Source organism: Balaenoptera musculus, chromosome 2, assembly GCF_009873245.2.
Source record: "Balaenoptera musculus isolate JJ_BM4_2016_0621 chromosome 2, mBalMus1.pri.v3, whole genome shotgun sequence".
Lineage (NCBI taxonomy): Eukaryota > Metazoa > Chordata > Mammalia > Artiodactyla > Balaenopteridae > Balaenoptera > Balaenoptera musculus.
The window spans coordinates 37,531,987-37,559,919 of NC_045786.1; the positions used below are offsets into that span (position 1 = coordinate 37,531,987).

Genomic DNA, 27,933 nt, shown 5'->3' on the forward strand with positions numbered 1-27,933 from the left:
GGCAGGGACCCAGGGAGGGAGAGGAGCCGGCTGGTATATTGCAAGTAGCTCAGATTCAGGCTCTGCCAAAGCCCTAGATCTCTTCCAGGCTCTGAGGCCTGCTAGTTGTGGTATCTTGGGCAAATTATTTAAACCTTGTGCGCCTCAGTTTCCTTATCTGTAAAATGGGATTAATAATGTCAGCCTGAAAGGATTATGTAGATTAAATAATGTACATGAGAAGGAGATAATATAAAGTGATTGGCCTGGTGCCTGGCAGGCGGTTGGAGTTAAAAAAAAAAAAAAAGTTTTAAAAAAATTAAAAGGGGATGGGCTACTTGTTCTGCTTATCCACCTGTCTATATAAATGCAAATAAAATCGTGAGTCCTCTAACTGCAGGCCACGAGGAGGTTTGCCCAGGCGCGGTGAAGCCCGACCTCAGATGGGGTACCCCAGGTGCGTCATCCCAGGGCACTTAACTCGGTCGTGCCCAAACTCGTGGCTTAGGAGTGGGGAAGTGGGGGGAGAAAAAGGCCAGCTTCCCCAGAATCCGGCCGAGACTGGGCTCGGAGTGACGCCTCGAGCCCTTCCCAACCCCTGCCGGGGGTTCCGAGTTCGGGTCTCCTCGGCCGCCGGCCCGGGGAGCTCGCGGCGCGAAGAGCCGAGCCCGGGGCGGGGGTGCGGGCAGTGGGGCCTGGGCGACGCGCCGGGCGGCCGCGAGGGCTTTGGGATCGCTGGCCCCACTTCCTACCTGCCCCGACCGTGAGCCGGAGGCAGCGGGCGCCCCGCAAGGCCGGAGCTCGGGGGCTGCGGCTCTCCCGCTCCGAACGCGGGCCCGGGGCCGGGCGGCATGGGCGGCGCGGCGGGCCAGGGCGGCGGGACCGCTGCGGCGGCTGCTGGGGAGCGCGGAGGTGGCGCCGCGAGGGGGAGGGGGCGCGGCGGCGGAGGAGGAGGAGCCCCGGCCGCCGCAGCCGCTGACAGCGGCCCGAGTAAACAAGCCGCGCCGCCGCCGCGGCCCGGCCGCTGCCCCCGCCCGCGCCGGAGCCGGAGCCGGAGCCGAGGCCGAGGCCGAGGCCGAGCCCTGCCCTGGTCGCCGGCCCGGCCGAGGCCGCGCCGCCGCTCCTCCCCGCCTCCGCGCGGTGACGCTGCTGCCGGGCGCGGGGACCGCGTCGAGCCCAGGCCCCGCCGCCGGGCTCTCCGCTCGGCCGAGGGGCGCCCGAGCCGCCGCGGCGCTCGCCTGGAAAAGTTTCCCCGCCCGCGCTCCCTAGGGTAAGCGGCGAGGGCGCGGGGCCCGGTGGAGGCAGCGCGCCGGGAGCCGGGCCCGAGGAGAGCCGGTCGGACTGGGCCGCTCTGCCGGAGGAGCGGGCTCCGCGGCCCGGGCGCCCAGGCGGGGGAGGGTCGGGGTCGCTGGCGCGGAGGCAGCCCGGGCCCGGCTGCCCGCCCGGCTTTCGAAACTGGCCCCCGGGCCGGCCCCGAGGGTGAAGCCGTGGGGAGCAGGAAGGGCGCCCCGCAGCCCACCTGAGAGCGTCGGGCCCGGCTCGGCTCCCAGCCCTTGTAGGTGCCGGTACTTTTCCGCTTGGGGCCGGGGCGAGCCCTCTGACCTCAGGAAGCGCCAGCGGGGCCCCCGCTGGGGGCGGGATGGCGAGAGAATTCCAGAGGCGCCGGGTGCTCCCGCCTCCCCGCAGTCCTTCGGGGGCCGCCGCCGGCTCACCCACTCCGCGGCTGGGGAGGGCCTGCGCTCCCGCCGGGGGAGGGGAGGAGCGGCTGTTCGCGAGGCGGAGGGGATTATTCACGGCCCGGGCCTCGTCCCCGCCCGCACACCTGAGCGGCGAGACACTCAGGTGCGGGATCCGCGGGCGCTGGGAGGCTGGCTCAGGTAGGTTCCGGGGCTGCCTCCCGCGGAGGCCTGGCCGAGACCCCTGCTGCCCCCGTGGGGTGGCTGGACTGAGGGGCGGCCTGCTTGCCAGACAGGTCTTACAGCAGTCACTTGTCAGGTCAGTACCTGCTTTCCCCGCCATCCCCTAGCCCTTTGCCCCTGGGGGTGCAGACCCTCCTCCACCGGAGGGTGTCAGAATTCTTTCTGACTTGGGAAGTGGGAGGGGAACCCAGGTGATGTGGCCTAGTGAGGGCTGGGCAGCTGCTGGCCAGGTGTGGGCACAGCATAGGAGAGTAGCCAAGCGTGACCCGTTTCAACCAGAGTGGCCCAAGTTTTACAATTTCCTATACTGGGCTTCCACATAAGATTTGATTTTTTAAAGATTCTGTGGCTTTAAAAAAAAGTTTGAAAACCTCTGGTCTAGCAGTTTTTACCATCTAGGAAACTGAGGCCCAGAGAGATTAAGTGACTTAAGATCACATAGCAAATAAGTTGAGTAAAGATTGGAATTCAGAATTTCAGCACAGCCTTCAGTGCCTGTTACAGGACCTGGCTTGGTGTTTCTTTGCTGGAAAGAGAGACGGGACCAGGTTTCCCAGGCAGCCCTGTCCACGCCAGACCCCCAGTGCCTGGGAAACAGCAGCTGGACCTGGGGTAGGTTCAGTTTGGGTGCCTCAGAGTGGGTGTCTGTGTTAGGAGGTTCCTGGGACTGGAGAAAAGGGCTTTGGCCTAGAACACAGCCACGAAGAGCACCCACAGGTCTCTCTGTGGCCACAGCCTGGAGCTGACTCCCATGTGAGAGAGCTTCACAGGAGGCTGGAAATACAGCAAGCCTCCGGGTTTGAGCCGAACTGGGACTCAGAGGGTGAGTCAGAGTCTGGGATGGGGGTGGGGAGAAGCCCATTCATTCATTGTTCTCAGCGCCTGCTCTTTTGGGAGGGGGTCCTCCCTCCCTCCCTCCCTCCCTCCCTCCCTCCCTCCAGGATGCTGAGGCAGGGCTGTCTGGAGGCTTCAGGCTCTGTGGAAGCCATATCTACGGCTCACCGTGGCTGGGGATGCTGAGCAGACAAAGGCTGGTCCTTTCTTGGGGGATTGTTTGGTTGTGCCTGAAGCCCGCTTTCTTTTTGGGTGCTGCAAGGTAATTAAGTAGTTAATCACCTTTACCACCAAGCAGCTGCAGCTCCATCCACAATGTCCCAGAACTTGGGCTGGACGCAGATGAACCCAGTCTTGATTTGGGAGTTCCAGTACGGCTCACAGCACTGTGGTCAGGAGATGGCCTTTCTTGACATCTGGAACCAAGAGGCCGCTCTTGTGGCAAGAAGGGGAGAAGAGGGCTTGTTTATCTGGCTCTGCCCCTAGGGCTCCATATCCTCTGTTAAATGAGGGGCTTGGATTTCCTTCACCCCCTAGGGCTGGATGTCTGGCTGCCCAGCCATTGCTCAGACCAGCTTTCCGGAACTTGGTCACCCAAGGCATCATGGGGCTGTGGCTTCCAGGCCTGTCCGGGAACCCTATGGACTCTGCCCATCCAGGGTGAGGAGGAGCTGCATTGTGGATGCCTCCTGCCATCAGCTGTCAGGTTATTTTGGTGTAAACTGAAAATACTCCAGGAATTGTGTGTTGAGTCTCTCCAGCCTGCAGGGTGGGACTGCAGCAGGAGCAGGCAGGGAGGCTGACTGTGGCTGAGGGCAGTCTCTGGAAAAGGAGTGTTCCCAGTGGTGAGCCCGCCTGTCCAGCTCTCTGGGGCCCGGGTGAGATGGGGAGCTTCATTTTGCCGTCCAGCAGAGTGGCCTCCTTTGGGGCTGGGCCCTGGGAGTGGTGGGGGCATCCGGGGCCGTGTGGGCAGGCGCTGTGCTCAACAAGCTTGGCACTGAGGCGGGACACCTCCGGCAGCCCCACCGGGACCTCCCCCAGCTTCTCCCCACCCCAGGGGCTTGGCTTCTGGCTAGCCAGGGGCCCTATGTGGGGACAGTTATGTGGCCCCAGGCAGAGAGGTCCTGCTGTCTGTTTGCTGAAGGAGGAAAAACAACACTCGGACTATTGATTCAGCTTCACCTTGGCGCTCCTGGCTCAGCAGCCAGTGTTTGCCCTGGCTGCCCGGGCTCAGATTACGCAAAGCTGGTGGGTGTGGAGCGACCGAGGGGGCTGCTGGAGGCCTGCAGGCCAGGGCTGGGTGGCCCCAGCGTTTCCCAGGAAACTGTGTAAAAAAAGAGCCTGAGCCCCTGACTTTGCTGATGGTCTGGGCCGAAGAGGGAGGGTGAAGCCACTGCGATCCCCCCTCCCCGTGCTCAGCCCCCAAAGCCCCCATCCCACCTTAGGTTACCCACTCTTTCTTGCCAGGGGCTGTGGGTCTTTGCAGGTAACTCCCTATGGCTGGGTCTGCTTTGCTGAACTAGGAAGCCCTAGTGAGCTGTGTAGACACCGCCCATTAAAAAACTTTAAAAAGCTAACATTTTATTCCTTTATAAAATATACCTGGGTAATTTGGAAAATATACATGACACAAAAGAAAATAACAATTACTCATAATTCTCACCACCTTGAGAGAACCATTGTTAGCATGTGTCCTTCCAGATTATGTTTTGTGGTTTTATATAAATATACACGTATAAATAGTTTTTTAAAAACAAAACGGGATTATAGGTACCTACTGCTTTATAACCCACCTTTTTAAAAAATAATTAATTAATTAATTTTTGTCTGCGTTGGGTCTTCGTTGCTGTGCGCAGGCTTTCTCTAGTTGTGGCGAGCGGGGGTTACTCTTCGTTGTGGTGCGAGGGCTTCTCATTACGGTGGCTTCTCTTGTTGTGGAGCCCGGGCTCTAGGAGTGCAAACTTCAGTAGTTGTGGCACGAGGGCTCAGTACTTGTGGCCCACGGGCTTAGTTGCTCCATGGCATGTGGGATCTTACCTGAGCAGGGCTTGAACCCCTGTCCCCTGCAGTGGCAGGTGGGTTCTTAACCACTGCGCCACCAGGGAAGTCCCTATAACCCACCTTTTTTTTTTTTTTTTTAATTAATTAATTAATTTACATTTGGCTGCATTGGGTGTTTGTTGCTGCGCATGGGCTTTCTCTAGTTGTGGCGAGCAGGGGCTGCTCTTCGTTGCGGTGTGCGGGATTCTCATTGCAGTGGCTTCTCTTGTTGCAGAGCACGGGCTCTAGGTGCATGGGCTGCAGTAGTTGTGACACGCGGGCTCAGTAGTTGTGGTTCGCGGGCTCTAGAGCGCAGGCTCAGTAGTTGTGGCGCACGGGCTTAGTTGCTCTACGGCATGTGGGATCTTCCCGGACCAGGGCTCGAACCCGTGTCCCCTGCATTGGCAGGAGGATTCTTAACCACTGCGCCACCAGGGAAGTCCCTAACCCACCTTTTTGACTTCAATTCTGGCAAGCATTTATTCAGTTGTTGCTTCTAATTTTGAGCGACTCAAGCCTTGGTCCTCTTCATCCCACTTCCGTATTCTTGCGTGTGGAGGCGGTCCTTCTGTCCATCTATCCGGCTCACCTTGGGGGGCTGGATTTTCACCCCTCCCCCCCAGAGCCCCTTTCAGGCCTGGAGTGAGCCGTGGGGTGGGAAGGCAGCTTTAGTGCGTGGCTGGGGAGCGACTGACTCTCCCTCTTCTCCTCCCTTGTTCCTCTCAGAGCCGGCAGCCCTCATCCTCCCCGCGCAGTCCTGCCCGTCTCGGTCCCATGCCCCCGCCAGTCAGCCCCGGGCCACAGTCAGTGAGCAGGCACGCGGGAGCCGAGGCCCTGTGACCAGGCCAAGGAGACGGGGGCTCCGGGGTCCCGGCCACCTGTCCCCCCCATGGAGCTGAGGCCCTGGTTGCTATGGGTGGTAGCAGCAGCAGGAGCCTTGGTCCTGCTGGCGGCCGATGTCCGTGGCCAGAAGGTCTTCACCAACACCTGGGCCGTGTGCATTCCTGGAGGCCCAGCCGTGGCTGACAGTGTGGCACGCAAGCATGGCTTCCTCAACCTGGGCCAGGTAGGTGTTCTTCCCCCCTGCTGGCCGAGGCATAGGACATCGCCAGGGGGTGGGGCCAGTGAGGGCAGGGGTTCCGGCACCCAGAGCAGGAACTCTGGGGCTTGTCTTCTCAGGGGCATCTGGGTAGTAGGCATGTTATGGGTGGCTTGTCCTGCCCTTGGGCTTCTAGCCTAGGTTGCTCAGTGGACCGGTGTATCCCAGGGGGGTGAGTCCCCCTCAGCCCGCTGCACCTCCTTGTGGGGTCCTGGGCGGGGAGCAGATGCCCACCACCCCCTGCCGTGGTGAGCCTCCCCTTGCAGCCGGTTGTCCACCCCCATCCCCCGCCTCCATGAGGACTGGCAGATGGAAAGCCCAGCTCAGTCTCCCTGCTCTGTTGTAGATCTTCGGCGACTATTACCACTTCTGGCATCGAGCGGTGACAAAGCGGTCCCTGTCACCTCACCGCCCGCGGCACAGCCGGCTGCAGCGGGAACCTCAAGTGAGTGCGGCCCCAGCCCCTCCTGCTGCCACCCTTCCCTTTCAGTTCTCAGGAGGCCTTGCTCTCCCTCCCCACTCCTCCACCCACACCATCTCTCCCTCACTCCCTCACAGGTACAGTGGCTGGAGCAGCAGGTGGCAAAGCGACGGACCAAACGGGACGTGTACCAGGAGCCCACGGACCCCAAGTTTCCCCAGCAGTGGTACCTGGTACGTTGCCTCCCTGGCTGCATCCATCCGTCCACTGAGGGGTCCCGTGAGTGGGTGAGGCCGACTTCCAGGCCTCCTGTCAGTCTTCCTCTGTCTGCTGAGTAATCTTACTCCAGCCCATCCTGCTGAGCCCTGGGGAGTGCCCTCCCAGAGTTCTTTATAATTCCATGAGCCCAGACAACCAGTGGTGGCATTTGAGGAGCAGGGGCGGGTGGAGAAGGAGCTTTTGGGGGTGGCAAAGGGATTCTCCAAGGTTCCCGTAACCTCACCCAGCAACCACATCTCGTAAGTGCTGGGTGACGGGGGTGGGTGTCTCTGCAGTCTGGTGTCACCCAGCGGGACCTGAACGTGAAGGAGGCCTGGGCCCAGGGCTACACGGGGCGTGGCATCGTGGTCTCCATTCTGGACGATGGCATCGAGAAGAACCACCCGGACTTGGCAGGCAATTATGTGAGGAGGCTGGGGAGGGAGGCAGCCATCCCTGGCGAGGGGAGTCTAGGGGTGGTCCTGTTCTGCCGGTGTGTTCAGGCTGACCCTGATGATGGCCATGTCCTTTCCAGGATCCTGGGGCCAGCTTCGATGTCAATGACCAGGACCCTGACCCCCAGCCTCGGTACACGCAGATGAATGACAACAGGTAAGAACTGCAGGTCCCTGGCCTCTGCTTCCCTTCTGTTTTCCACTGAGGAAGCAGATGTGCCCTTCCCGAGAGGCTGAAGTCTTTTCCATAGTCCTGGTCTAGCTGGGGCTCTGAGGGAAGGTTCGGTCTGAGTGGAGGTGGCCATAGGCCAAGAGGAGCGGGGGGGGTGGTCTGTGTACAGATGTGGGACAGCAAAGGTAGAGGGGCATGCATGTGGCCCTTCCTGCTCCTCAGGCTGCACCCACCATGCTCTGTCCACTGTTAATGCTGTGCTCTTGGCCCTGGCAGGCATGGCACACGGTGTGCAGGCGAGGTGGCTGCAGTGGCCAACAACGGTGTCTGTGGTGTAGGCGTGGCCTACAATGCCCGCATTGGAGGTGGGTGTGGGCCTTGGCTACCGGTCTTTGGGAGGACCCTTCCAGTGGGATTCTTCTCTATTCACTTCCCATCTAGCCTGTGTCTGCCACTTTCCCGCTGTGGATCCTTTTGACCGCATGGCTCTTCTTTAGAGGGTTCTTAGTAACTCAAAAAGCTGAACCACCTGTGCTGGTGGCCCTGTGCTGTGGGGCGGAGGGAGTGTTTCTTAGCAGGAGTCTCCCTAAATCCTCACTGTCCACTCTGAGTCCTTACATGGCAGGCCTTGATCACCATGCTCCTTTGGGACCCCAGAAACTCATCCTAGTCCAGAATGTGTGGTTGGGGCCCAGGGAGATCTCCCCTTTTCCCCTGCGTCTTGTCTTCGAAAGGCAGAGGCTGGCCAGTGAGTTAGGGGCTCAGGGTTTCCCAGCACCATCCTCTGCCCTCCCCTGCCCATCCTCTGGGTGCAAGGCTGGGTGTGCTCCAGGGAGAGCTCCTGGCAGCTGGACCCACGCAGCATCCCTCTCCCCGCCCCCCTCCATGGCCAGGGGTGCGCATGCTGGACGGTGAAGTGACAGATGCGGTAGAGGCACGCTCGCTGGGCCTGAATCCCAACCACATCCACATCTACAGCGCCAGTTGGGGCCCCGAGGACGACGGCAAGACCGTGGATGGGCCAGCCCGCCTTGCTGAGGAGGCCTTCTTCCGGGGGGTCAGCCAGGTGAGGTGGGGGTCCTGGCCCCGCCCTAGAAACCAGGCCCAGCCTCGGGGGGTAAACTAGGCGCTACCTTTTCCATACTTCTTTGTGTTTTTCTGTTCCTATTTATTTATTCTTGTGTTTAATTTTAATTTACACAAAGTTTGTTTATTAAATGTTATTAAAATGTTAAGGAACTGGAAGGACAGAAAAAAGAGAAAAGTAAATACTAATTACCCATAATTCCACCCTTTGGAATCACCACTCTGAGCATTTTGGTTGGTGGTCTGGGTCTCTCTTTTTTGTGCGAAAAAGGATGAGATCCACCAGGGGTCTCCCAGGGGAACAGGGGCTGGATAGAGAGTCCCCCGAGAAGGATGCTCCAGCCTTCCCAGTCTCGAGCAGCATCTTCCTGCCAGGCCTCCCCCAAGTCCTGTTCTCGAGTGACCCCAGCCCACTCTGTCCACAGGGCCGTGGGGGGCTGGGCTCCATCTTTGTCTGGGCCTCTGGGAACGGGGGCCGGGAACATGACAGCTGCAACTGCGACGGCTACACCAACAGCATCTACACGCTGTCCATCAGCAGCGCCACGCAGTCCGGCAACGTGCCCTGGTACAGTGAGGCCTGCTCGTCCACGCTGGCCACAACCTACAGCAGTGGAAACCAGAACGAGAAGCAGATCGTGAGTCCTGCCCCGGGTGGCGGCTGGGGAAACGGGGCTGCTTGCTGGCTCTGCCCGGGGCCCCCTTTCCAACCCCATCTGCCTTCCACCCGCACGTGGCTGGGTGGTGGTGGCTAAGGCGTCATGGGATGGGGGCTAGGGAGCTCTCCAAGACTCTTGGGGACTCTGGAGCCATCGGTGAAGCCCCTGAGAAGACTCTCCCTGAAAACATGCGTTGCTCTTAATGATCGCCAACCTTTAGTTCAATCCTCTCATTCCTCGGGAAACTGAGGCCCGGAAAGGGCCAGGCATCGGCCTGTCCACAGCAAGTTAGCAAGGCAGCAGGTGGGACCAAGGTTTCTTGGCCCTGGCTCCCCACTCCTGCTTATGGTGCTCAGGGCCTGTGGGCAGAGGGAGGGCAGGCAGGTGGCCCCCCTCTGGTGCCCTCCCCCCATTACAGGCCCAACATCATTGTCCTCCTGGTAGGTGACCACTGATCTGCGGCAGAAGTGTACGGAGTCTCACACAGGCACCTCTGCCTCTGCCCCCTTGGCAGCGGGCATCATCGCTCTCACCCTGGAGGCCAAGTAAGTGGGTGGGGGCTGAGGCGCAACCCTGTCCCCACCAGCGCCCCCTGCAAGGCAGCCCTTGGTCTCCAGCTTCTCTCCGAAGAGACAGCCCCCAAGCCTCTCCGTCCTTCCTCTGCAGTAAGAACCTCACCTGGCGGGACATGCAGCACCTGGTGGTACAGACCTCAAAGCCAGCGCACCTCAGTGCTAACGACTGGGCCACCAATGGTGTGGGCCGCAAAGGTGAGCACAGGGCTGGATTGGGGGTTGCGGGGGCCCTGTGTGCCTCCCAACTGACCCCGCCTTCCCTGCCCCACAGTGAGCCATTCGTATGGCTACGGGTTACTGGACGCAGGTGCCATGGTGGCTCTGGCCCAGAACTGGACGACGGTGACCCCCCAGCGGAAGTGCATCATCGACATCCTCACTGAGCCCAAGTGAGGGCTGGACCCTGGCTGGGAGGGGGCAGGCGGGACCTGAGGGGCGCAGGGGTGCCCGCTGGTCCCCCTGGGCCAGGCTGATAGACCATCACGGTGCTCTCCCTGCAGGGACATCGGGAAGCGGCTGGAGGTGCGGAAGACTGTGACCGCCTGCCTGGGGGAGCCCAGCCACATCACGCGGCTGGAACACACTCAGGCGCGGCTCACCCTGTCCTACAACCGCCGCGGTGACCTGGCCATCCACCTGGTCAGCCCCATGGGCACCCGCTCCACCCTGCTGGCCGCCAGGTGCTTGCCCTCTCCTCTGTCCAGCTTGTCCTGTCCCTCACATCCACATGCATTCATTCATTCACTCACTCACACAGCCCTCCCTGAAGGGCACCAAATACTTTTCCACTGTTGGCATTTTGGGAAGGATGGTTTTTGTCCTATGGGACTGTCCCATGTTGCAGGAATCCCTGATTCTGCCTATTAAATGCCATGTCTGTGTGCCTTCCCATGCGTAGTACCCTTGCACATTTCCAGAATCTTCTGGTTGAGAACATTTGGCCTGCTGGGAAACACCCAGCAGGCATTTCCAGCCCAACGGGGTTATGCTGCACTGGGGGGAGGGTGCGTGGTCCGTGTGCTGTGGGCTCGGTGTCCCCTGGCTGGGATCCCCCAGAGGCCTCAGGCAGCTACGTGCACCTTCCTCCCCAGGCCGCACGACTATTCTGCAGACGGGTTTAACGATTGGGCCTTCATGACGACCCATTCCTGGGACGAGGACCCCTCTGGCGAGTGGGTCCTGGAGATTGAAAACACCAGCGAAGCAAACAACTATGGTATTGGGGGTGCTCGAGGGCTGGGGATGGAGGAGGAGCGCTGGCAGAGTCTGAGGTGCCGGGCGTGGCTTCTGACTTTTGCCTCCCCCCTCAATAGGGACACTGACCAAGTTCACCCTTGTGCTGTACGGCACGGCCCCCGAGGGGCTGCCCACACCTCCTGAGAGCATCGGCTGCAAGACCCTCACGTCCAGCCAGGCCTGTGTGGGTCAGTCGTGGGTGCTGCGAGGGCTTGGGAACCTGAGGCTGGGGACAGAGGGCGCCTGTCCTAAAGGAGGAAAAGGGGTGTGAAGGGACGCTGGGACCCCCAGGGTGACCACAGTCCTGGGGCGGGTGGGAGCTCCTGGGGACGGCGGTGACTGCCTGGGGCTGCAGGTCCACAGGCTGCCACTGTCGTGGGGCTCAGGGCCCAACAGCCATGGGCGGCTGGGCTGACGCTCACCTTCTGCCCCGTGCCGGCAGTGTGCGAGGAAGGCTTCTCCCTGCACCAGAAGAGCTGTGTCCAGCGCTGCCCTCCAGGCTTCGCTCCCCAAGTCCTCGACACGCACTACAGCACCGAGAACGACGTGGAGATCATCCGGGCCAGCGTCTGTGCCCCCTGCCACGCCTCGTGTGCCACGTGCCAGGGGCCAGCCCCCACAGACTGCCTCAGCTGCCCCAGCCACTCCTCCCTGGACCCTGTGGAGCAGACGTGCTCCCGGCAAAGCCAGAGCAGCCGTGAGTCTCCGCAGCCGCAGCAGCCACCTCGGCCGCCGCCCGCGGAGGTGGAGGCAGAGCCGCGGCTGCGGGAGGGGCTGCTGCCCTCGCACCTGCCCGAGGTGGTGGCCGGCCTCAGCTGCGCCTTCATCGTGCTGGTCTTCGTCACTGTCTTCCTGGTCCTGCAGCTGCGCTCGGGCTTCAGCTTCCGAGGGGTGAAGGTGTACACCATGGACCGTGGCCTCATCTCCTACAAGGGGCTGCCCCCCGAAGCCTGGCAGGAGGAGTGCCCGTCCGACTCAGAAGAGGACGAGGGCCGGGGCGAGAGGACCGCCTTTATCAAAGACCAGAGCGCCCTTTGACGAGCGCCTACTGCCCGCCCCTTCGAGCCCATCCCCTCCTGGGGCACTTTTTAATTCACCAAAGTATTTTTTTATCTTGGGACTGGGTTTGGACCCCAGCTGGGAGGCAAGAGAGGCAGAGACGGCTTCCCACCCTACCCTTGGGCCCCCCGGCTGCCTGAGGTGGGACCCCAGGACCAGCTGGGGAGCAGGGGAGGGCCTCTGCCCACCCCCAGCACGCCTGCGTGTGGAGAAAGGAGTGAAACCTTTAGGGCAGCTTTCCAAGTTCCAGGCCCCAGCCAGAGTTCCCTGCGGAGTGAAGAGGGGCAGCCCTTCCCTTACGGGATTCCTGACCCGGGCTGCAGCTCTCGCCCCTTCCCTGTTCCTCTAAAGCAATAATGGTCCCCATCCAGGCAGCAGGGAGGCTGGCCTAGGGGGTATTTGAAGGAGGAGGCCACCTCTCTAAGGGCTTTTGCATCCCTGACCCCGTCCCCCACCTCTGGTGAGCCTCGGGCGGAAGCAGTAAGCAAAGGAAGGGACCAAGGCAAGGCAGGCACTTCCAGGGTGCACACGTGTGTGCACACATGTGTTTGTCCCTTTGCCCACCTCCACTACAGCTGGCTGCCTGCTGAGCGAGGCTGGCCCGGCCCCATGCTGGTGTGCTGACCACCCTCCCCTCTCTGGCACCCTCTCCTCCTGCCAGGGCCCAAGTCCCTGTTTTCTGAGCCCGGGGCTGCCTGGGCTGTTGGCACTCACAGTCCCGGAGCCCCTGGGTGGGTGGTGGGGAGGGACGGTGGCCCAGCCGGCCTCTCCCGCCTCCCACCCGATGCTGCTTTCCCCTGTGGGGATCTCAGGGGCTGTTTGAGGATATATTTTCACTTTGTGATTATTTCACTTTAGATGCTGATTTCTTTTTTTTTTTTTTTTTTTGGTATTTTTAATGGGGGTAGCAGCTGGACCATCCACCTTCCCACACCCACTGTCCACCCTGCTGTTCCCCCCGGCTGCCCTGGCCCTGAGGTGTGGGGGTCTGCAGCGTGTTGCTGAGGAGTAGCTGAGCCCCAGGTCCTGAAGAGGCAGGCCAGGCCAGGCGGGCCCTAGGAAAGGAGGAGTACAGTAGAAGGGGCAGGCTGTCGTCCATTTCAGATGGGGCTCCTCGTGCCAAGGGCTCATGGGTCACTGGTTCTCCAAGTGCCAGGGGTGGGCAGGCAGTGGCACTGAGCCCCCCTCCAACACTGTGCCCTGGTGGAGAAAGCACTGACCTGTCCTGCCCCCCAAGTCCCCCTCTTCTGACGTGCCTTTTGTACCCCTCCCGTTAGGACAATCAGTCCCCTCCCGTTTGGGAGCCCCCTTTTCTTTCTCTCCCCTAGCCCCTCCTGGCACCCAGCCACCTGCCCAGGGGTGCCCCCACCTCTCCCATCCCCCCCCCCACCCTTGTGGCCAGCCCAGCTGGTTTTGTAAGATACTGGGTTGGTGCACAGTGATTTTTTTTTTTCTTGTAATTTAAACAGGCCCAGCATTGTTGGTTCTATTTAATGGACACGAGATAATGTTAGAGGTTTTAAAGTGATTAAACGTGCAGACTATGCAAACCAGGCCTGGTCTCCAGTGTGGTGATGTTCTTCCCAGGACCTGGGGCTGCGTCCAGGATGGGCTGCGGGTGAGGGCTGGGGCGAGTTACATGCCCACATGATGTCCTGCCTACCTGTAAGTGCCCAAAGTCCACTTCCCGTGGCGCTCAAAGCCTTCTTTAGGTGGGTGTGGAAGGGATAGCAGCTGGAGACGAGCCCCAGGGGTGGGACTAATGAGCCCCAGGGGTGGGACTAATGAGCCCCAGGGGTGGGACTAGCTGAGCACCTCCACCCCCACAGGCCTGGACTCCAGCAGGGTGGAGAGTGATGGCCTGTGTCCAGTTGCTCAGGGTCTCCCTTGGCTGAAGTAGCCTGGCCGCCAGCTGTAGGGCTGAGGCCTTCGGTGGGGCCTAACTGGACCAAGATGGCTTTTGCTGGGGAGATCCTGAGTCCCACACTAGGAACGCCATACCTCTCCACTCCCCAGCCCAGGGCCCTCGCCTGCCACAGGTCTCCCTTGGGACAGGAAGCCCCTGCCTGGGGGTGGAGGAGCCGTGCCAGTTCCACCAGGATCTGTGCCTGAGAAGCAGGCCTCTCCTCGGGATATTTACTTGGAAATTTTATTCAAATGGAGGCTGGCGCCTGAGCTCTCCTTGGGGAATCCAGTGGGGTGGGGAAGGCCTGGACTAGGCTTCCCCCTTCCTCTTCTGGGGCCGCCCTGGCCTGCTGCTCGGACTGCCTGCCCGCCCCCAGGCTCTGGACCCCCAGACTCCCCGGCCCAACGCAATCCTGCAGCCCGGCCCTGTGCCAGGCGCCCACCGCCGCCCCCTTGGGCCGTTCCCCGTGTTCCCGGGCGCTGTCTGGGCCCTGGGGAGTGCCGGGCGCAGGCTGCTCTCTTCTGGGCCATTCTTTCCCAGCCCCCTCCTCCCTTCCGTTTCCGTGGCCGTGTGGCCGGCTGAGGCAGCGGCCTGCACTGGGCAGGGGGGCGGGCAGGCGTCGGGGGCTCCCGCCCGCCCCTTCCCCTCAGCCGGCCCGCCCCGGGGCCGGGGCCAACTGAAACCGCAGGAGGAGGAAACGCGGAATCAGGAACTGGCCCCGGGTGGTGCGGGCCTGAGTCTGAGTCGGTCCTCGGCGGCCCCAGGATCAGCTGCCCACGCGGGTAACTCCTGCCCCAAGGCCCAGGAGGCAGCAGCGGTGGGCACGGGGAGCGGGGTCAGCAGGCAGTGGGCAGGGGCCCGGCAGGCGATCAGAGAGCGCGACACGGGACCAGGTAGGGCAGGGGCCGCAGAAGGGCAGGGTCCCGGGCGGCGGCTGCCTGGGGCGCCGGCAGGGGCAGCCTTGTGCACACCTTGCCCCTGCAGCGGGTGCTGGGTGGAAGGGCCCAGGGAGGGAGGCTCCGGGAAGTTTCTGTTCCAGGGCTGGGAAGGAGACCCCTGGCACCAGGCCTCGACCTGGGACACAGGAAGCAATGAGGGCTTTCCCAGCCCAGGCCGTGTTCTGTACCCATGGCTGCATTTCAGCGGGACAGGCCCCCACCTCCTGCCTGCCTGCGGCTCCTCCTGGCCCGGCAGCCCCTAGCTTCCCTGTCCTGCCCGCCCGTCTCCAGCTTCTGCCTTGCCTCCAGTGGTGGCCTCTCCTCTCTTGGTCCCCAGGACCACACTATGGGCTTCTCTTCGGAGCTGTGCAGTCCCCAGGGCCACGGGGCACTGCAGCAGATGCAGGAGGCCGAGCTTCGGCTGCTGGAGGGCATGAGGAAGTGGATGGCCCAGCGGGTCAAGAGTGACAGAGAATACGCTGGGCTGCTGCACCACATGTCACTGCAGGACAGTGGGGGCCAGAGCCGGGGCATCAGCCCCCAGAGCCCCATCAGTCAGGTGGGATTCTACAGGGCCCTAGGCCTCCTCACCGCCCTTCCCGCCCTCGACCAACAAAGCCCTGTGGGTGCTGGGTAGATCTGCCTGCCCCTTCCTTTCCCGGAGCCCACTGGGGAGGGTTGGAGATTGGGCAGGCCCAGGCGTGGGAGCCACTGTCCCCCCAACTCCCTGCCTTGCCCGCCCCATGCTGTAGTCCTGGGCAGAGATCACCAGCCAGACGGAGGGCCTGAGCCGGTTGCTGAGGCAGCACGCAGAAGATCTGAACTCAGGGCCGCTGAGCAAGCTGAGCCTGTTGATCCGGGAGCGGCAGCAGCTGCGCAAGACCTACAACGAGCAGTGGCAGCAGCTCCAGCAGGAGCTCACCAAGGTAGGTGGGTGGGTGGCACCGGGGCTTCACCTGGTCATTTCTGCCTACATTTTGAGCTGAAAAGGGCTGGTTTTGCAAGGAACCCCTGGACTCACTGAAGAAGTGTAAGTATCTGACCACAGGCCCACCCCCCAGCTTCCTTCCCTCACCCCCCTTCCTGCCTTAGCTTGGGCCGGGCTGCAGCAGGGCCTCTCCACGCCTTTTCTGTCACCCTACTGTGTGCCTGAGCAGAGTGCTGGGAATACAAGGATGAGTGATCCAGCCATTGCCTGGGAGGAGCGCAGGACCTGTGACCCACCTCCTGCACTGCACCAGCGGGCCCTCGGGTCCGAGAGACAGTGACAGGAATGAGGGCTACTCTGCCCGCCCTTGGTCCAGGCTGGCTCCTCCCAGGGACCCAGAGACTCCACAAGGCATCAGCGTGGCCCCCTGAATCGGAGGTTAAGGACTGGGGCTGTGAAGTGGGTCTGCCTGCACTTGAATCCTGCCCAGCTCCTCTGACTAGAGGCTGTTTGATTGGAGCTATTTACGCGGATGCTTTAGCCTTCTTATTCAGTGTGCTGGGCAGCCGCCTGCACCACACCCCTTCTACCAGTGCAAACCCAGCCTTGCTGCAGACCCACAGCGGCCCCTGGTGGCCAGTCTTCACCCGCTCTTCTCTTCCCAGACGATCATCTAATTCAGGGGTCAGCCTGCTTTTGCAGGCAGTTTTACTGGAACACAGCCTTGCCCATATGTTTTCATATTATCTGTGGCTACTAAAGAGCTACAGTGGCAGAGCCCAGCAAGTTCAACAGAGACTGCATGGCCTACAAGCCTAAAATGTTTACCACTTGGCCCTTAAGAAAAGGGCTGATCTAGTCTGTGCATTTAGCTCTGTTACAGATGGGGAAGCTGAGGTTCAGAGGAGAGGAGTGGAGTTTGCCCTAAGTACCCCAGTGCAGAAACAGGCAACTGGGATGAGAACTCCAGTCTTGACCACCAGGAACATAATTGTGGGACCCAGTGCAAAATGAAAACGCGGGGCCCCTTGTCAAAAAATTATTAAGAATTTCAAGATGGCATCAACAGAGTGTTAAACCAAGCACACATGCCTGCCTCTGGACCTTAGTTGCCACCAGATACCACTCTAGGCCAAGGAAGGACAGTTGTCGCCTGCCCAGTCCGGCTCTCTGCTGCCCCTGGGGGCCTGTCCTTAGCCCGACTCCTCTGACCTTAACCTCAGCAGCAATGGCTAAGTCCCAGAGGTCTCCAGGCCCTTGCTGAAGGATGAACTTGGATGTGCTGCCCACCTGGACTGCAGAACCTGTCCAGGGCTTCACCTCGGGCAGGAATCCTCTGGGGACCTGCTGTCCCACGCTGGTCTCTCCTCTCTCTCCAGACCCACAGCCAGGACGTTGAGAAGCTGAAGAGCCAGTACCGAGCCCTGGCACGGGACAGCGCCCAGGCCCGACGCAAGTACCAGGAGGCCAGCAAAGGTCCGGGGCTTCCCTCGCTGGCAGGATGGGAATCCCAAGCCAGCCCAGACCTGTCCACAGGTACCTGGGGAGGGAGGTGCTACCCAGGCCTCTGTGCTGTCACCCACGCCTCCTTCCCCCGACCTGGCAGACAAAGACCGTGACAAGGCCAAGGACAAGTACGTGCGCAGCTTGTGGAAGCTGTTCGCTCACCACAACCGCTATGTGCTGGGCGTGCGGGCCGCGCAGCTACACCACCAGCACCACCACCGGCTCATGCTGCCCGGCCTGCTCCAGTCCCTGCAGGACCTGCACCAGGAGATGGCGTGCATCTTGTAAGCCCACACCCCCCGACCCCCGTCACAGCCCTGAAGCCCAGAGGCAGGGTCCAGAAAACGCAGTCCTGTAAAAGTGACAGGCGTGTAGTCACGTGAGAACACGCCCTGGGCCAGTCAGTTTACATCCAAATTACATTATTCTGGGCCCCTTATTGCAGGGTTTTATTATGTTTATTGAACAGCATTCTAGGCTCTGCTGTGTGATACAGCAGAGAACGTAGACAAAGATATCTGTCCTCTAGGATCATTCGTTTGTGGAGAAAGAAAAGGAAATCAATAAGTAAAGTAGAAAGCATGTTAGAGGTGATAGGTGCTATGGAGAAAAAGAAAAAAAGAAAAGAGGATAGGGAGGCACGGGACAGGGCAGGAGGTTACTGGTTTATTTATTTATTTATTTATTTATTTTTAAGGCATATGTTCTTTTTTTGCCATTTTTATTTATTTGGTTGCGCCATGTCTTAGTTGCGGCAGGTGGGCTCCTTAGTTGCGGCTCGCCAGCTCCTTAGTTGTGGCACGCAAACTCTTAGTTGCAACATGCATGAGAGATCTAGTTCCCTCACCAGGGATCGGACCCGAGGCCCCTGCATTGGGAGCGTGGAGTCTTAACCACTGCACCACCAGGGAAGTCCCAGGTTTGCTGTTTTAAATGGAGTGGTCTGGGAAAGCCTCAGAAGTGCAGAAGTGAGCCAGGGGGATTTTGAAGAAGGGCCATTCCAGAAAGAGGAATCACAGGCGCACAGGCCACAAGGTGGGAGAGTGCCTGAAATCAAGGAATAGCAAGGAAGCCAGTGCAGCCTTTGCAGAGTGAGGGAAGGGCAGAGTCAGACACAGGGCTGGAGGAGTCCAGGGATGATAGAGGGTCCCGCAGGCCATTGTGAGGACTTTGGCTCTGGGTGGACCAGAAGAGCAGCATGATCTGAGCCGTCTTAGTGAGGTCAGTTCGACTGCTGTGTTGAGAACAGACTTCAGGGGGCAAGACAGGACCAGGGAGACCAGGCAGGAGGCTACTGCAGTGATCCAGACCACAGACCATGCCACTGGACCTGGGCAGTAGCAATGGAGGGGAGAAGTGGTCAGGTCTTGGACGTACTTTGAAGGTGGAGCCGGTGGGAATTCCTCATGCACTGGAAGTGGGGTGTGGATAGAGCAGTCAAGGATGACTCCAAGGATTTGGCCCGGAGCCCCTGGGTGGTGGAGGCTACATGGAGAATGCTATGGGAGAAGCAGGTTCAGGAGATAAGAATAGGAGTTCATTTTTCATTTTTTTTAAAAATATTTATTTATTTATTTTTGGCTGTGTCGGGTCTTAAGTTGCGGCATGCGGGATCTTTCGTCGTGGCGTGCAGCCTTCTCTCTAGTTGCAGCGTGCGGGTTCCAGAGTGCGTGGGCTCTATAGTTGCAGCACATGGGATCTTAGTTCCCCAACCAGGGATCGAACCCGTGTCCCCTGAATTGGAAGGTGGATTCTTAACCACTGCGCCACCAGGGAAGTCCCAGCAGTTCATTTTTCAACTGGTAGATGTCCAACAGGACATTTAGAGTAGGCGGATAGTTACATGAGACTGGGGCTCTGGGAGGTATAAATGCGGGGTCAGCAGCACATCGATGGCTTACACGTGTATCAGAGCCCCGGAGCCCCAGCTGTGGGGCTATGCCCAGGGCAGGCACATTTGTAGCTCACATTTACTGAGCACTTCCTCAAACCACACACTCTGCACATAGGCTGTCATTGGGGCCTTATTACAAACTCCCGGGAGACACTAAGTAACTTGCCTGTGGTCATTTGACTGGTAAATGATGGGTGGGGAGGATCAACCCCAGGGTGGGCCCAAATCCAGTGCCACGGGCCCCAAGCTTCCTAGCCTTGTCCAGCCTGAGGCCCCCCTGACCCGGGGTCCCGTCTGGGGGCAGGAAGGAGATCCTGCAGGAATACCTGGAGATTAGCAGCCTGGTGCAGGACGAGGTGGTGGCCATTCACCGGGAGATGGCTGCAGCGGTTGCCCACATCCAGCCCGAGGCCGAGTACCAAGGATTCCTGCAACAGTATGGGTAAGCCCCTCCTTGCAGCAGCTGGGTGCCAGGGCTGCTGGCCTGTGCACTGACGGGCACTGTCCCCCGCAGGTCCACACCTGACGTCCCACCCTGTGTCACCTTCGATGAGTCGCTGCTTGAGGAGGCTGAACTGCTGGAGCCCGGGGAGCTGCAGCTGAACGAGCTGACTGTGGAAAGCGTGCAGCACACGTGTGTGGTGGCTCGGCTCGGGGTCGGGGGTGGACGCCGTCCACACAGAGCTGTGGCCAGCCCGCAGGCTTGCTTGGCCCCACAGGGATGCATCTGAGGGGCGTGGCTCTAACACTGCCCTTCCTCTGGGCACAGGCTGACCTCAGTGACAGAAGAACTGGCTGTGGCCACTGAGACAGTGCTCAGCCGGCAGGAGGTGGTCACTCAGCTGCAGCACGAGCTCTGGACTGAGGAGCAGACCACCCACCCCCGGGAGCGGTGAGTGGGGCCCGCCTACAGCAGCCTCCTGGCCCTCCCTTCCCTCCTTCCGGCCTGCCTGACCCACTGCCGGCCGCCAGCTGCAGGCTGAGCCCCTCTCTCCCCCCACCCAACCATCCACCCCTGCCCACAGGGTGCAGCTGCTGGGCAAGAAGCAGGTGCTGCAGGAGGCACTGCAGGGGCTGCAGGTAGCGCTGTGCAGCCAGGCCAAGCTGCAGGCCCAGCAGGAGCTGCTGCAGGCCAAGCTGGAGCAGCTGGGCCCCCGTGAGCCCCTGCCCGTGCTGCTCCTGCAGGACGACCGCCACTCCACCTCGTCCTCGGTGAGCCGCCCACCCGCAGCCTGCACCGCCAGCCCTGCCCGCCCACCCGGGGCCGCGCTCCTCATTTTCGCCCTCCCCCTCCCCAAGCCTGGCCACCCGCTGACGTCTGTCCCTGGCCTCAGGAGCAGGAGCGAGAAGGGGGAAGGACACCCACCCTGGAGATCCTTAAGAGCCACATCTCAGGAATCTTCCGCCCCAAGTTCTCGGTGAGTGGAGCCCAGCCTGGACCCGCACCTCTGCCCTTCTCTAAGGGGTGGGCCAGGCCAGCGGTCTCAGGGACGTCCTCCTAAGCCCCTCCTACCACGGTGCTTTGGGTTTAGTCACGGGGTTGCCCTAGAGAGGAGGCTCTTCCCAGGCTACTTTTACTGGGGAGCCCCTCTCTTCCCTGGGATTCCGTGCCACCCCTGTACCCTCTTCCTCTCCACCACCCACGTGTGTGGAAGGGACCTGCAGCCTCGTCATCCCACGGCTCTCTCTGCTCCAGGAGTGGTTGGGGGCTGTGGCCTGGAGGAAAAGGCAAAAGCTTTGTTTGGGATCACCCAGCCTGGGTGAGTTTATTGCTGGCTCCAAGGGTTGCAGATGGCTCTTTGTGGCACTAGCGTGGTTTGTGAGGACGAGGAGTATATGAGAGAGAGACGGACACCCCCCAACTGGCCGGCCTAGTGGCCTCCCCTGATGGGCTGGCTGAGTGACCCCTCCTTGCTCCTCCCCTGTCCCTGTCTAGCTCCCCCCACCTCTGCAGCTCGTTCCAGAGGTGCAGAAGCCCCTGCATGAGCAGCTGTGGTACCACGGAGCCATCCCACGGGCAGAGGTGGCTGAGCTGCTGACACACTCCGGGGACTTCCTGGTCCGGGAGAGCCAGGGCAAGCAGGAGTACGTGCTGTCTGTGCTGTGGGATGGGCAGCCCCGACACTTCATCATCCAGTATGCTGACGTGAGTGGGGCCTGAACCCCAGCCTCTCTCTTCCCTTCCCCTCCCTCCCCTCCCTCCCCTCCTTTCCCCTTCACCAGGGAGCGTAGAAAGGAGCTGCTATGTCTTAGATGTCTCCCTGGCAGAGCTGAAAGGGGCCCCAGGGACCACCCAGTCCCTGCAACCAAACAGAGGTGTGCGTCCTCCCATAGGACGGGGGAGCAGGCTTGTCGTGCAGCATAAGGTCTCTGCCTCTCGTCCCAGGCAGGCCCTTTCTCCCTGCCGTTCTTTCTTTCTCTCCTCTCCCAGGGCTCAGGCCCCCTCAGCAATGGAGGCTGTTGACCCCAGTTCCCCCTACCCCGCAGAACCTGTACCGACTGGAAGGAGATGGCTTTCCCAGCATCCCCTTGCTCATAGACCACCTGTTGCGCTCCCAGCAGCCCCTCACCAAGAAGAGCGGTATCATCCTGAACAGGGCTGTGCCCAAGGTGAGTCTGTGGCAGGATTGGGGCCCACACAGAATCAGAGCAGGAAAAGGGCTTTCCAGGTCCCATACACTCCCCAGGGGGCCGGCCTCCCTCTAGGTTTGGAATGTCAAGGTCAATCCCATTCCCTGGGCCACACACCCCCGGCTGGTGCTCACCCATTTAGTGCCCCTGCCTGGTCCCTGAGTCATCTAAGTGTGATCCTGTGTCCAACCCCCATTTTGCAGACCAACGAACCAAGGTGCCAAGAAATGAAAGACACAGCGTTGGGAGGGGGTATTCAGTCCTTGATAGGGCTCAGCACTCCCTCACTTCACTGACTTCTGACGCACCCCTCCCCCCCGACTCCTCCCTTCCCCAGGACAAGTGGGCACTAAGCCACGAGGACCTGGTGTTGGGTGAGCAGATTGGGCGGGTGAGTTGAGTGCGCTCTGCCAGGCTCCTGGCCGCCTGCTTTTCCCCTCCCCCAGTATCACTTCTTTCCATCCCAAAGGCCGAGTCACACCAGGGCCCCACCCTCAGAGGACTCTCAGCCTCCCTGCCTCAGTCTGAGTTCCAACTTGGACCCCTGACTCCCTGCCCAGCCACCGCCATACGCTGTCCTGCAGGAAACCGGGGGGAAAGCACCTGCCCTGGAAGCTCCCCAGAGACGGCTCTGCCACCAGCACCCACCCCACCCCACTCACACGCACACACTTCCCCCCCAACCCCTGCCTCCTCAGGGAAGAGAGACACGCTCTGTTCACATGAGCCATCAAATACCTGCTTAGGGGGCTTCCCTGGCGGTCCAGTGGTTAAGACCGCGCCTCCAATGCGACGGTGAGGTGGGGCGCAGGTTTGATCCCTGGTCAGGGAACTAGGATCCCACATGCTGCGTGCTGTGGCCTAAAAATAAAAATTAAAAAAAAGAAAGAAAGAAAGAAAAATAAAATAAAATACCTACTCAGGAAAGAAGTCACTTTCCTAAAAACCAGAACGCTTTACCAACCCCAGCAAAAGTGATTGTTGGACTTCCATGTCACTTCTCAGTGAACATGGTAAATCAGAGGTGACTCGCCCTGCCTGTCCCATGTGTACGCTTCGTCCCCCGACCAGAGAGCCGGGATGAGCAGGTCTGAGCATGGGGGCACTGAGGCAAGGGCCGGTGGGGACAAGGTGGGCTGTGCCCCGAGTGCAGGAGAGGACCACAGTCCAGGGAAGACAGATAGGAGCCCCAGACCGTTTCAGGGGAACTTTGGCGAAGTATTCAGCGGACGCCTGAGAGCCGACAACACCCTGGTGGCCGTGAAATCTTGCCGCGAGACGCTCCCACCTGACCTCAAGGCCAAGTTTCTGCAGGAAGCGAGGTGGGTGATGAAATACCCACCCCTGGAGGTTCCACATACAAGAGCTCCTCTGCACACGGCAGGGTGCTTGACTTCGGAAGTGCTTGACTTCGTTGCATCTTCACAGCCCCGCCCCCCCGTAGTGTGGAAGGGTTGAGGCTCTGGGACCCACCCAAAGTCACACTTCCAGGTCTGCTGCCCTGCTCTCACCCTGCCTCAGGCTCCCTGGGCTCCCGGGGCCGACGAGGTGAATGTGTAAGACCCCCTGCCCGGCCAAGGTGGGAGCCTGAGCAGCCCTGCTCCCCCGCCCCCAGGATCCTGAAGCAGTACAGCCACCCCAACATCGTGCGTCTCATCGGCGTCTGCACCCAGAAGCAGCCCATCTACATCGTCATGGAGCTTGTGCAGGGTGAGCAGAGTGAGCTGACCTCCAGGGCTGGGGTGCGCCGCTGGGCTAGGTCTCCCCGCCGCCTCCGACCCCCGGAAGGCTCATCGAGCTCCCCGTCCCCACCGTCCACTCCCAGGGGGCGACTTCCTGACCTTCCTCCGGACAGAGGGAGCCCGCCTGAGGGTGAAGACTCTGCTGCAGATGGTAGGGGATGCGGCTGCGGGCATGGAGTATCTGGAGAGCAAGTGCTGCATCCACCGGTGAGGGGGTGGGCGCGGCAGGCCGTCCTGACACCCGCCCCCCCGCCACCGCACCAGATGCAGGCGCTGCTGCCCCTCACCAGCAGGCACCAGCTCCGGGGGTGGAGTTTGCCTCTCTGACGGACCAGGCATCCCAGGAACAGGGGCAGCTTCGGCTCGTGGCTGTGTCTAGGGAGCCCGGGCCGGGCAGGTGGCAGGTGCTGCGTGGATATTGGCTAAATGAGCCCCTGTCCTGCTTTTGCCCAGGGACCTGGCCGCTCGGAACTGCCTAGTGACAGAGAAGAATGTCCTGAAGATCAGTGACTTTGGGATGTCCCGGGAGGAAGCCGACGGGATCTACGCAGCCTCGGGGGGTCTCAGACAAGTTCCCGTGAAGTGGACTGCACCGGAGGCCCTGAACTACGGTACCTGGGCCTGATCCGCTCTGGCTGCAGGGCCCGAGGCTGGGCATGGGTCCCGCCACCTGCCCTTCTCTGGCCAATGGGTGTGGCCCACTCACGCCGCCTCACCTCCTCATAGGCCGCTACTCCTCTGAGAGCGACGTGTGGAGCTTTGGCATCTTGCTCTGGGAGACCTTCAGCCTGGGGGCCTCTCCCTACCCCAACCTCAGCAATCAGCAGACTCGGGAGTTTGTGGAAAAGGGTAAGGGAACCCTGCGGTGTGACAGTGGCCTCAGAGCCAAGGCCTCTTCCCACCGCTCCAGCTGGACTCCTCCAGGCCTCCTAACGCCCTATCCTTCCCACTGAGGCAGAGTAAGAATAATCCTAGAGCTACCATCCAGTGAAACCCTGCTGTGTGTCAGGCCATCGTTTATTTCATTTACTCTTCATAACATGTGAGGTCGGGATTAATAGGTCCCTTTTACAGAAGGAAACACTGAGGTTTGCAGGGATCACACAACTAGCACATGGTGGCTTGAGATTAGAATCTCTGTGTTTTTGTTGAAGAAAAGGGGCTCCTTAAGAACACTGTACCTTAAGCAGCTCCCATTGCTCATGGCATGGCCCAGGGGCTGCCAGGGCCCCTCAGACAGCCTCCTCATGCCTGGTGTGCTGTGCCTGTCCTCACAGGGGGCCGCCTGCCCTGCCCCGAGCTGTGCCCCGACGCTGTGTTCAGACTCATGGAGCAGTGCTGGGCCTCTGAGCCCGGGCAGCGACCCAGCTTCAGCACCATCTACCAGGAGCTGCAGAGCATCCGAAAGCGGCATCGGTGAGACTGGGGCCCCACTTCTCAAGCCAGTGGCCTCTGCAGGCAAGATTATACCTCCTCACCAGCTCCAGGTCACGCCGCTGGACAGCTCTTCATCGTCCTGGACTCCAGCCAGCGGTATCTATGCTGCCGGCAGGGATGCAGCTCTGTGTCTGTTGTGCATCCCTGTTCCTGCCAGGGATTCCTCTTCCAGGCAGAAATAATAAAAACCATTTGTGCCCATCAAGTGCTCTTGGCATGTGCACTCCTCTGGAGGGCAGGTCTTAGAAGGAATAGAGGCCCTGTACCGTGGCCGTGGGGAAGGAGGAGGACAGGCAGTGTTCACAGGGCAGAACTGACATGGTTTGGTAGCTGTTGGATGTGCGACTTGGGGAAGAGGGAGAGAGATCAGGATGATATACAGGCTTCTTGACCAGATGGTGGTGTTATTTCTGAATTAGGATCCCAGGCAGAGGAGCAGAGCTGCAGGAAGTACGGTGAGTCTGGAGATGTTGCGTTTCAGGGGCCTGTGGGGATGTAAGTGTGACATATAAGTCTGGAGGCTCAGATGGAAGTAAAGGCTGGCAACTGAGGTTTGAAAGTCATTAGCTTATAAATGTCAGAGACACTATGTCTGTGTACCACAGTCACATGAGAAACAGGAAGAGGAGAGTGTCGGGGGAAGTTAGAGTTCCACTCCAAGGGGACTGGAGTAGCTGAAGAGAAAGAAAACTATTCCCATCTCTCAAGACAAGTTTACTGAGCAATGGGTAGCAGAGCGGGGAGCCCTCACCTCCTCCCTTAAATTCACCTGAAACCTACAAAGTTATGTGAAACTTTTCTAGCAGCAACGGTGAAGGTCAAGAAGACAAAGAGGGACTTCCCTGGAGGTCCAGTGGTTAAGACTCCGTGCTTCCACTGCAGGGGGTGCGGGTTCGATCCCTGGTCAGGGAACTAAGGTCCTGTATGCTGCATGGTGCGGCCAAAAAAAAAAGAAGAAGAAGACAAAGAAGTATGAATAGACTGAAAAACAGAAACCTGGAAAGATTTATAGCGCCAAAGAGCAAAGCAGTAAGAACTTTGAGATAAAATGGCCATGAAGTAGTTGATATCTATTTTCAAAGAGATAAAAGACAATACTTGTTTCAACAAGAGGAAATCAAGTTAGAGTGTGACTAAGTAAAAACACTAACAATTCAAATTGTATCTCCATTAGAAGTGGTAAAAAGCAGAACTGAAGAACTTCTGCTTCTGGGTAGGATGTGGTAGGTCTCCGCAGGTCCCCACGCCCATTGCAACAACTAGGAGGAAATGTAAGATGAAAATAATAATTTTTAAAGACAATGGCGAGGGGTGTTAAGAAAGAAAGACCATATGAATTAAAATTTCAAGGAGGAGAAAGCCCCTTCAAGGTGAACTGATGATGGGCAGTTGTTTTCTTCCCTGAGACATTTGCTGAGATGGGACATCCCTGATGATCAGAATTGTCCCAAACAGAAAGGCTGTACTGGGGAAAAAAAGAAATGGAGTTTCTGGTGCTTACAGGGACAGTGCTATGGATTGGTACCTGGAGGAACCCAAAATGCAAAGCCAGTTTTCCCCCATGGAACATTTGCTGAGTTCTGGAGCAGTATGGGCAACTAGGAAGGGGCTGGGCTGGAAAGGCAGGTGTTTAGAGGGAGGAGGCCTGAAACAAACAATAATTGGTCTCCCCCTCAAGATATTGGCCAGACTTTGTTTGTTTGTTGTTGTTTTTTTAATATTTATTTATTTGTTTATTTTGGCTGCATTGGGTCTTAGCCGCAGCACGCGGGCTCTTCGTCGCGGAGTGCAGGCTTCTTTCCAGTTGTGGCACGTAGGTTCTAGAGTGTTCAGGCTTAGTTGCCCCACGGCATGTGGGATCTTAGTTCCCCCACCAGGGATCAAACCCGCCTCCCCTGCATTGGAAGGCAGATTCTTAACCACTGGATCACCAGGGAAGTCCCATTGGCCAGATTTTGAACCTGTGTGGGTTGGGAGGTTAAAGAGCTAACCTCAAAATCTCATTAAAGCAGCACTTGAAGGGCTGGAAGAGACAGAGACTGGGCAGGCTTTCCTAAATCTCAGAGGACAGGGGCGATCCAGGGGAGGATCAGAGTTTTATCAGAACTATAACTGCCCCAACTCAGCTCAATGCTTGATTATATCAAGGTAACTGGCTACTCTGGGAACCCTCAGGGAGAAGTTGGGGAAGAGAATAACATCATATTTTACCTTTCTTTTATACCCAATATGCAACATACACTCAAATATTATAAAACATGCAAAAAGGGAGAAAAATGGGGCCAATACACAAGAGAAAAATAAACTGTAGAAGCAGACCCACAAATGATAACTATGCTTGGGACTTCCCTGGTGGTCCAGTGGGTAAGACTTCATGCTCCCGATGCAGGGGGTCTGGGTTCAACCCTAGTTAGAGAACTAGATCCCACATGCATGCCGCAACTAAAAGTTTGCATGCTGCAACTAAGAAGTCTGCATGCTGCAACTAAAGATCCCACGTGCCGCAACTAAGACCCGGCACAGCCAAAATAAGTAAACTAACTAAATAAATAAATACTTAAAAAATAATAAATTAAATTAAAATAACTATGCTTAATATGTTAAACGGAGACAAAGGTGGACAAAATAGGTGCAAATATAGAGAATTTCAACAGGGTTGGAATCTATTTTAAAAGAATCAAAGGAGCAGGTAGAACTGAAAAATGCCATCTCTGAAATTACAAACTCTAAAAATTCATAGAGCTAAAGGATAAAGTCACAATCATAGAGACTAAACACACAGTCTCAGGATTAGTTCCCTAACCAGAAGACAGAACTAGTGAACTTGAAGATAGATTGAGTCTAAACTAAAATAGAGAGAGAGAAAAAAAGAAATGGAAAGAACAGAGTCTAAGAAACATGTGGGACTCCAAAATATGAGTAATTGAAGTTCCAGAAGGAAAAAGGGATGTTTGGACCAGAATAAACTGGAGATGACCCAAATGCCTATATAAGAATAAGAAAGAATAAGCCATAAGTACATGTACCAACCCTGATGAATCTCAAAGACAGGTTGACAAAGAAATGCTATGTGAAAAAGTGCATACTTATGATTCCATTTCATGAACTTCAAGAACAGGCAAAACTAAGCTATAGAAAAATGAAAATAGTAGTTATGTC

At 58.9% G+C, this 27,933-nt stretch overlaps 2 protein-coding genes across 15 annotated transcripts; both read left to right on the forward strand.

The window, feature by feature from the left end:
• The first annotated feature begins 368 nt into the window (after positions 1-368).
• FURIN (furin, paired basic amino acid cleaving enzyme) lies at positions 369-13,347 on the forward strand. 10 transcript variants are annotated; one of them, XM_036841748.1, is made up of 17 exons: positions 1,121-1,249; positions 3,270-3,438; positions 5,499-5,838; positions 6,218-6,316; positions 6,430-6,525; positions 6,847-6,975; positions 7,086-7,162; positions 7,454-7,542; positions 8,071-8,243; positions 8,689-8,901; positions 9,367-9,467; positions 9,589-9,692; positions 9,769-9,886; positions 9,998-10,177; positions 10,589-10,713; positions 10,811-10,921; positions 11,176-13,347. In XM_036841748.1, exons 3-17 carry the CDS (start codon positions 5,662-5,664, stop codon positions 11,769-11,771), a joined length of 2,388 nt encoding a protein of 795 aa, XP_036697643.1. In that variant the 5' UTR covers positions 1,121-1,249; positions 3,270-3,438; positions 5,499-5,661; the 3' UTR covers positions 11,772-13,347. The 10 variants fall into 10 exon arrangements, with proteins under 10 accessions (XP_036697646.1, XP_036697642.1, XP_036697643.1 ...); XM_036841751.1 differs by lacking the exons at positions 1,121-1,249; positions 3,270-3,438 and adding an exon at positions 369-436; XM_036841747.1 differs by lacking the exon at positions 3,270-3,438 and having other exon boundaries at positions 1,101-1,249.
• Positions 13,348-13,358: 11 nt separating this feature from the next.
• Positions 13,359-24,979, forward strand: FES (FES proto-oncogene, tyrosine kinase). 5 transcript variants are annotated; one of them, XM_036841742.1, is made up of 19 exons: positions 13,360-13,457; positions 14,974-15,195; positions 15,389-15,562; positions 16,944-17,040; positions 17,171-17,354; positions 19,269-19,406; positions 19,479-19,598; positions 19,734-19,856; positions 19,990-20,176; positions 20,299-20,382; positions 20,901-21,110; positions 21,452-21,574; positions 21,933-21,986; positions 22,799-22,917; positions 23,211-23,305; positions 23,421-23,544; positions 23,791-23,948; positions 24,064-24,186; positions 24,615-24,969. In XM_036841742.1, exons 1-19 carry the CDS (start codon positions 13,440-13,442, stop codon positions 24,755-24,757), a joined length of 2,496 nt encoding a protein of 831 aa, XP_036697637.1. In that variant the 5' UTR covers positions 13,360-13,439; the 3' UTR covers positions 24,758-24,969. The 5 variants fall into 5 exon arrangements, with proteins under 5 accessions (XP_036697641.1, XP_036697637.1, XP_036697640.1 ...); XM_036841744.1 differs by lacking the exon at positions 13,360-13,457 and adding an exon at positions 14,285-14,591 and having other exon boundaries at positions 24,615-24,757; XM_036841743.1 differs by lacking the exon at positions 13,360-13,457 and adding an exon at positions 14,286-14,480 and having other exon boundaries at positions 24,615-24,979.
• Positions 24,980-27,933: the final 2,954 nt, after the last annotated feature.

Excerpts from the sequence above, each read along its gene's own strand:
- FES (XM_036841742.1), top strand. Across the intron at positions 22,918-23,210 it reads AAGTTTCTGCAGGAAGCGAG|GATCCTGAAGCAGTACAGCC; the intron begins GTGGGTGATGAA and ends CCCCGCCCCCAG. Across the intron at positions 23,949-24,063 it reads ACCGGAGGCCCTGAACTACG|GCCGCTACTCCTCTGAGAGC; the intron begins GTACCTGGGCCT and ends ACCTCCTCATAG.
- FURIN (XM_036841751.1), top strand. The coding sequence starts at position 5,662 with ATGGAGCTGAGGCCCTGGTTGCTATGGGTGGTAGCAGCAGCAGGAGCC. Across the intron at positions 9,693-9,768 it reads CAATGGTGTGGGCCGCAAAG|TGAGCCATTCGTATGGCTAC; the intron begins GTGAGCACAGGG and ends CCTGCCCCACAG. Across the intron at positions 10,714-10,810 it reads CAGCGAAGCAAACAACTATG|GGACACTGACCAAGTTCACC; the intron begins GTATTGGGGGTG and ends CCCCCTCAATAG.